The 7,852-nt window shown below is 44.8% G+C and overlaps 1 protein-coding gene across 1 annotated transcript; it reads left to right on the top strand.

Annotated features, from left to right (window-relative positions):
* The first annotated feature begins 1,338 nt into the window (after positions 1 to 1,338).
* Positions 1,339 to 6,627, top strand: PIM3 (Pim-3 proto-oncogene, serine/threonine kinase). The gene is made up of 6 exons (XM_030216422.1): positions 1,339 to 1,859; positions 2,293 to 2,402; positions 2,533 to 2,583; positions 3,015 to 3,378; positions 4,789 to 4,965; positions 5,073 to 6,627. Exons 1-6 carry the CDS (start codon positions 1,775 to 1,777, stop codon positions 5,255 to 5,257), a joined length of 972 nt encoding a protein of 323 aa, XP_030072282.1. The 5' UTR covers positions 1,339 to 1,774; the 3' UTR covers positions 5,258 to 6,627.
* Positions 6,628 to 7,852: the final 1,225 nt, after the last annotated feature.

Below are 7,852 nucleotides of genomic sequence, written 5' to 3'. Positions count from 1 at the left end.
GTTCGCCTAAATCAGCGTTCTATTTTGGACATGTGGGTTCCTTCTTCCCCTATGTGAGTTTTAAAATCACATGTACTGAATACATCAAATGTGTGTTTGAGAGATTAGTTGCAAAAAAATGTCCTCGCCCCAAACATAAACTTAACCAACAGCTGACCTGCAGCAGCCACTGCGGCAGAGCTGCAGCCCGCGTGGCCTCATTTTACCTCGCCGAGACTGCAAGCCCAGACCCGCACTATCCCCGTTAACTGAGCGCCCTCTATGGCCCGCGTGCGGGATCGCACGATCCTCAGTCAGCAGCACAGGCAACGCCAAAGATGGCTAAAGAGTGGGAGCAGAAGCAAGGCACCGCCTAGCAGAGCTTCTCTTTCATCCTTACGTTACACGATGCAACACTTTTTCGTATCCAGCCAGCTACATGCTATGCTCCAAACATTCCCTATGAAGGCTTCTACGTATCTTTATATAATCGGCCGAAGGCACACGGTGTCAGTATCAAACAACAACCTCTACTAAAGTGTGCAAATGGTTTGGGTTGAATTTTAAAGGGATTGGATTTAGAAGCTCGGATAGCTCCAGAGTGCTAATGTCTTAAAAATAGAGTTTTTCTCCCTTCTAAATATAAAAGGCATAGTAGGGAGAACGAGGAGGGTTTTTTTTTCCCAAAAGTGTAGGAAAAAAATATGGAACCACGTGAGCCAACAAATACGCGGCGGCAGCAGCTAATCTTTCTACTCTGTTTCAGCTTCACTGACCTTTCCAAATACAGAGTGCGAGGGGAGAGAGAGAGAGAGAGAGAGAGAGAGAGAGAGAGAGAGAGAGAGAGAGAGAGAGAGAGCATCCCCCTCCCCCAGCGCCTAGGCATTCCCGCCCATCTCGTCCGGGATCCCTTCCACAAAACCCACTGCCAAGCCATTGGGTGGGACCTCCGTCTTTATTTGCATCCAGCTCGCAGCGGATTGGCTGGAACCTCTTTCTCACATACATATTCAAATAGAGATTCTTCTTGCTAACGTGAGCAAAGGCGGCGAAGCTAAAGCAAAAAAAAAAAATCAGACAGTGTAACAATGCGCGTCTCCTACTATTAGAAAGTAGTCCCCTTTGTTTTTATCTTTTCCTTTGCGTTGCGCGCTGCGGATGATTTTCTTGCTGCTGAGTGTTTTGAAAGGAGGGGTTTGGTGGTCGGGAGGCGCGGGCTCCTTATCTGAGAGGTGCGTTTTCGGGGTGCACGAAATTGAGCGGGGAGGTGGCGGTGGTCGTGGAGGAGGTATTTCCCTCAGCAGAGCGCGCGGAGGGATACCCGTCGCGGTCTCACAGGGAGCTATTGAGAGTTAAGAGGCAGTCCGGGTAGCAATTGAGCACAGAATTGCGGGCGAGGATCACTGTGTGGAGAGAGTGCTTGGCTGAGAGAGCGAACTACTGCGAAAGACAACATCAACGCTTTCAGGCGCGTTTTCTCCGCTTCAGCGATAAAGACTGCTGATTGCGACTGCGGTAGACGCAGCTGCAGCGGCTTGTTTGCTATTTATTTATTTAAGCCCTGCTGACTTTATTTTATTGCAACTGGATTTCTGTTGGAGCTGTCTAATATTATTTTTCCACGGACATATAAAAACTGTGAGCTCTTTCGTCTGGAAGAAGAAGACAGCACAAGTAGGTTTCATGCTGGAAGACGCCTATGCTGCCTGACTGATTTGCCGTCGCAAAGAGAATTAATTAGCAAAGAAGAAATTGGACGTTTGTGGTCGAGCATTTTGGTTTTAATTATTGGAACATGTTACTTTCTAAGTTTGGTTCACTCGCTCATATTTGCAACCCTGCCAGCATGGATCATTTGCCGGTCAAAATTTTGCAGCCAGGTACGGGAAGATTCATTATTTTGCAGGGCTTAATTGTATCTACAATGAGAAGATGAGGGCAGCTTGCTCAGCCGATGTGATGATGTTTGCAGTGGATTACAGTGTGAGACTAGGATCGGATACTGGTGGTGTTGGATCTAGCTGCTGAGTGGTCCCCCCTTTAACAAAACTTGGATCCCCCAAGAACACCCAATAGCCATCTTCTTGTTTCGTTAGTTTCTAACTTGGGGTGGTGGTTAGGAAGTGAAGTTTTTGTTGGGGAGCAGATCAACGGGAGCCTTTCATTGATCACAAAGGCTATTCCCGATTCAATGGGCTGCCGCGGTTCTGCCCTCGTTGTGTTGCTCTTTTTTTGGGGGGAGGGGGGTGGGATTGTCGGTGCAAGCCATGAGCCAACGCTGACTTGTTTTCCTTGTTTTGTTTTTATTTCTAGTGAAAGTGGAGAAAGAGCCTTTCGATAAAGTGTACCAAGTGGGCTCCGTGTTGGGTAGCGGAGGCTTTGGCACAGTGTATGCTGGAAACAGGATCTCCGACGGCTTGCCGGTAAGGGTTTTGGAGACTTGCTTTTTGTAAGGGTCTATTGCTATTTAAAGGGGGTGGGGGTGTTCCGGAAGGAAAATCCTGGCAGCGTTCTAGAAGCGGAATGTTTAAAGATTGCCTCCTCTGTTCCCAGGTGGCGGTGAAACATGTGTCCAAGGAGAGGGTCACCGAGTGGGGCACCATTGTAAGTATCACGATCGCAGTAGGGGCTTTTTTTTTTTTTAATAGGATGCACATTATGGGGGCCCGCCAGCGAATAAGTTGGGCCGGGGTAGGAAGGAGAAAATCCCTTAATACACTAGTGGAATTATTTCCCTTCTCCCCGACCCGGGAAAATTTTCAATGTTCCCGATTCTTGCACACGTCGATGCCCGTGTTATTGTTTATGTTTGGGAATAATTTGGCGGGATTTCTTCCCCTCCCAACTGCGGCAAGACTGGAGACACCCAGCAGAGACCCTATGGACTTCCCTCCCATGTCACAGCGCTTGCCAGCCTTACCTCTCCCTTGCCCACGCCCTGTTTGGGGATTTTTTTTTTAAATTGTTTTAATTTATGCTGTTTCAAAATCATCCTAAATGCTCATGTCTGGCTTTTTATTTTCCTTGTTCTGCAGAATGGCGTGATGGTACCCTTGGAGATTGTACTGCTGAAGAAAGTGGGCGCCAGCTTCCGAGGGGTGATCAAGCTGCTGGACTGGTACGAGCGAGCCGACGGCTACCTGATCATCATGGAGCGGCCGGAACTGGTGAAAGATCTCTTCGACTTCATCACAGAGAAAGGGGCCCTGGACGAGGACACGGCGCGGGGCTTCTTCAGGCAGGTGCTGGAGGCGGTGCGCCACTGCTACAGCTGCGGCGTCGTGCACCGGGACATCAAGGACGAGAACCTGCTGGTGGATCTGCGGACCGGCGAGCTCCGGCTCATCGACTTCGGATCCGGAGCGATCCTCAAGGATACGGTCTACACCGATTTCGACGGTATGCCATCGCCTTCATGTCTTTCACCCCCCCCCCCCCCCTGCAATGGTTATATAATAGCTGGTTTGATTCCGATGGTGTCTCCCTTACGTCCTTTTTAATATTTATATTACGCTTACAACCCCCTCCCTCTCCCCAATTCATCCCCAGCCACGATTGTACATATTTTTCGCCTGCCTTCCTTAAATCCTTATGGCTGTTGCCAGCGGATGGTAATTCCTTGTAGTGACGCAGTAGCTTATTTCCAACCTGAGCGTCTCTTTAAATTTCAGCCCCTTTTTCCTTGAGGGCGATAGGTTTCAAGCAAAGATTCAAATTTCAACGTGTGTGTTGTGGTTTGTTTATTATTTTTAATACGATTTTTTTTTTTTTTTAAATCTCGCTGGGGGACAAAGCTTACTGGGAGGGAGGTTTGGACGTCCCGCAGTGCAGGGTCAGAATTGGTGAAGAGCCTTTTAAGTGAGAATGTTAATCTGAATAGCCGGGAGTACCGTTTTTTGAATGAGGCACATTTTATAGCAATATTTGGGTGGTTGTAAGCATTTAGCGTTATTGGTTGATACAAAAGTAAAAAATCGGTGCGGTGTTAACCCCCTCATAGTTCCCCCCCCCCCCCTTATCTGACTAATGCAATCTCCTCCCCTCCCCCTTGAGGTGCATGTGTAGTTACAACATTGTCAACATTTTATATCGCTCTGAAAATAGGCGGACTGGCAATCTGTGAACCAGAAAAGTTGTTTTTAACCTCTTTTGTGTGTGTGTGTGTGTGTGGGGTGGGGGGGGGGGGTTACAACGGAGAGAGGGCATGTTAAGGGGCCGCAGCCTCTTCGCTTTATTTTTAGACGTGCTCTTTTGTATGTAAACAGAGGAATCGAGTGCCTCTCCCCCCTCCCTCCCTCATCCCGGCTGCCGCACTGAACATCTGTTTGTTGTGAAACCCGAGGCCGGGGCCACGTGATACTGTGCGTCACTGTGCCGGGTTTTTTGTTTGGTAGCCAAGGAACGAGAGCGCGCTGCGAGGGGTGTGGGTAGGGGAAAGTGGGAGGGGCGCGCGTTCTCCGTCGGGGCTCGGGCGGGCGGGAGGCAGGTTTGGCGGGCTTTGAAGAGAGAGGGACTTGTATGCAGCCTGCAGCTAGAAAGCTTGCTTTGCGCTCTGCCCTTGTTCTCCCTTTGTGTCTGCCTTTTTGGTGGTGCAGACGCCACGTGTGTGGGGGAAGAGTTGTAAACAGTCAGCTGCTGATAGGGACTCGGTTTAATAGTATAAAAGCTGCAACTAGTCGGTGTTTGCATCCACCTAGTACTATTTATTTACTCTTATGTGAATGGGCCCTTTTTTTTTTAGTTCTGAAAATGTCATAAGCTTTTTCTGGAGATTCTATGTGCTTAACTCTTATTTTACTTGTGTTTTAGGTACAAGGGTGTATAGCCCTCCAGAATGGATCCGGTACCACAGATACCATGGCAGGTCTGCTACAGTATGGTCCTTGGGGGTCCTGTTGTATGATATGGTGTGTGGAGACATCCCTTTTGAGCAAGATGAAGAAATATTGCGTGGGCGTCTGTATTTCAGGAGGAGGATTTCTCCAGGTGAATTTTTAAATGAACACATACAATATTTGGTGTTTTCTCTCCTCCTTTTACTTTTTTCCCAGTATTTAACCTAATGTTGTTTTTTTTTTTCTTTCCATGTTTAGATTGCCAGCAGCTCATCAAATGTTGTCTTTCACCAAGGCCTTCAGACAGACCCACCCTTGAACAGATTTTTGACCACCCATGGATGCACAAAAGTGATGTGGTGAAATCTGAGGACTGTGATATTAGGCTACGGACAATTGACACTGATGTATCTAGCACAAGTTCAAGCAATGAAAGCCTGTGAAATACTCGAAACCTCACAATAGAAGGGGAACAACAAGCAGAAAGACCACTGTGCTGCTGCCAGAACACTAGGAGGGGCTTGAAAATGCATTCATTATTCTGTAGTTGAGTCTTTTGTAGGAGGGACTTGAGTTTCTTTTCCCTTTTGGTGGTGTCTGATCTAGACTGGGGATTACCTTTTTGGACGTACTAACGTGTTTTTGAGAGTTGAGGCCAGTATTTAAGCAGAAGATCTTTTTTTATTTTAAGAAAAGCAGTGACCTCCTTTTGAATACATAACAAATTTTTGCTCTCATAGAGCCTGGACTAGATTTCATTTGCTTTTTTGAGTGCCTTTTTGAAAGCTGCTTCAGTGGGACTTTTCTTTTTAGAGCTGCGTATGTCCAAAGAAGATCCATTTCATTATAAGATCTGGTTGCCCTTGTATTTAGTACTGGGAGGGCACAGGTTCTATGATGTTTTGGAGAACATGCTCAGTGACTGAATGAAGTAGTCCCATCCTACGGTGATGGAATACTTGAACAGACATTTCACAACACACACCCCTCCTTCAACCTCCCAACCTCTTTTCTCCTGCTTTGCTGCTCAAAATACTTCCTTTTTAGCCTGCACAGAAGTTACAGATATCTGCTTTTATCAGGAACATTCACATTGTCATTAATCATCTCTACCACTGGGCACAAAAAGCCCCCTCACCTTCCTACTTGCTCCTCTGTTGAACCTTCCACAACCTGTCAACCTGCAAGTCTTAAGTACATATGGGCATGTAAAATGCACAATCAATGCAATAGTCAAGGACTTCTTTTTCCATACCTGTATAATATATTTATGTACATTTGTGTTATCTTGTATTATACAGTTTTTTTTAACTTATTGTGTGTTTAGACAAACTTCCACAACATCTGTTTTATTTATTTGGTTAACTTATTTGGTTAGATTTTTTGACAACACTGTACTTTCCTTCTCTGGTGGGAAGTTTGTGGTTGACATCCTGCATTCCTGTCCTCATACTTTTGTAAAAATATTTGACCTTTTTCTCCCACTTTTCTGTTTTGAAAGCTGGAACATAGTTGTACAAAGTCTAATTTAAGGGAAATAGAAACAGGTTTTTAAGTTAGTATGCCTTTGTGTCTGGTATAAGCTTTGTACCAGGAATTTAAAGTAATGCTGTTCAGAAGGATTTTAAATTATTGACAATGTACAGTCTCCATGCATGGACTCCAGGTGGTTAAGTGGAAGAGTCATGCACCTTAATTTATTTTAATAGCTGTGTTTTTGTGATCTAGTTGCAGTTATGCAGCCTGAATTTTTGAGTTTTTTTTTTCTCCTTCAGTTTTTAAGTGTGAAATGTATGGAGATGCTATTTTTATACAACTATTTCAATTAAACTTTTTTTTTTGTATTAAATGTGTGGTGCATTTATTTCCCTCAGAAAAAGGAGCAGAGGACTTACTGTAAGAGCAGGTGTGGAGGGTATTGGGGTGTGATATGGGATTGTTATAAAATTCTGTACACCCTTTGTATACTGGAACATCTTCCTGTGCTACAACTAACTTGAGTCCAAATTATCATCTTTGCTTCCTGTACTCCTTGTAGGGTGGAGGATAGGATTACTAAATGAATTTGAAATACATGCATAACAAGTAGTGTACATAGGCATTTAGGACCCTGTTTACAAAGGTGCGTTAGCATTTTTAACACGCATACAATTAGCGTGTGCTGTAACCGTGTAGGCGCCTATAGGGATAGTTGCGCGTACACAGTTAACGTGTTAAAAACGCTAGCGTGCCTATAACACAGCTTAGTAAACAGACCCCTTAAATAGTACTACAGTCTTTAGACTGGAGCCCCCCCCCCCCCTTCTTTAAATGTAGATCATCAATAACCAGAGATATGAACCTACATCTTATCTAAGATAGTAATGAAGGAGAGGGGGGATAAGGTGAGGAGACCATATTTTTCTAGAATTTACAAGTAAACTGAATTTTTAGTAATTTTCCTCTCAAGACAATTACCATTAAGCAGTTACACTGGCCTTTGAAAAGCAGTTAGTTTTGAAACAGTGTCAACCAGTTACCTTTTCATGGAAGTAGATAACACATTTATTATGAGGTTATAAGTGACTTTTGGGTCATCATGTTGATTCTGCTCTGTGTGAGGTAGTTTTTGGATGTGTTCCTAAACCATGACTACTACTAAAGGGGTGTCAAGACAAAGAGGTTTAATTTACACAGGAATTCAGGAGAACAGGCCAGGGTTTCAGGGTATCTCTAATGAATATGCATACAATAGTATCCATGCAGATCTCCCTTGTGCATTTTCATTAGGGATATCCTGAAAATGTGGCCTATTTGTGGCACTCAGGCCTGAATTCCTGCATCCCTACAAGAAACTTTTGCTATGATCACTGACACATTCCAGTCATCAAAGCTCCAAACACTGACTACGGTTCATTTTTTGCACGCCATTTGTATTCATAACTTGATCATCTTTAAAATTTTGTCTGGAATACGTTAGCACTGGAAACAACTCCTTATGCTTGTGCACTGAAGGACCAGTTGTCATGGGAAATATAATGGAACAGGTTTATAAACAA

This window comes from Microcaecilia unicolor, chromosome 10 (assembly GCF_901765095.1).
Source record: "Microcaecilia unicolor chromosome 10, aMicUni1.1, whole genome shotgun sequence".
NCBI lineage: Eukaryota > Metazoa > Chordata > Amphibia > Gymnophiona > Siphonopidae > Microcaecilia > Microcaecilia unicolor.
The sequence above is the reverse complement of the archived record's forward strand: the minus strand, read 5'-3'. Positions and strand labels throughout refer to the sequence as shown.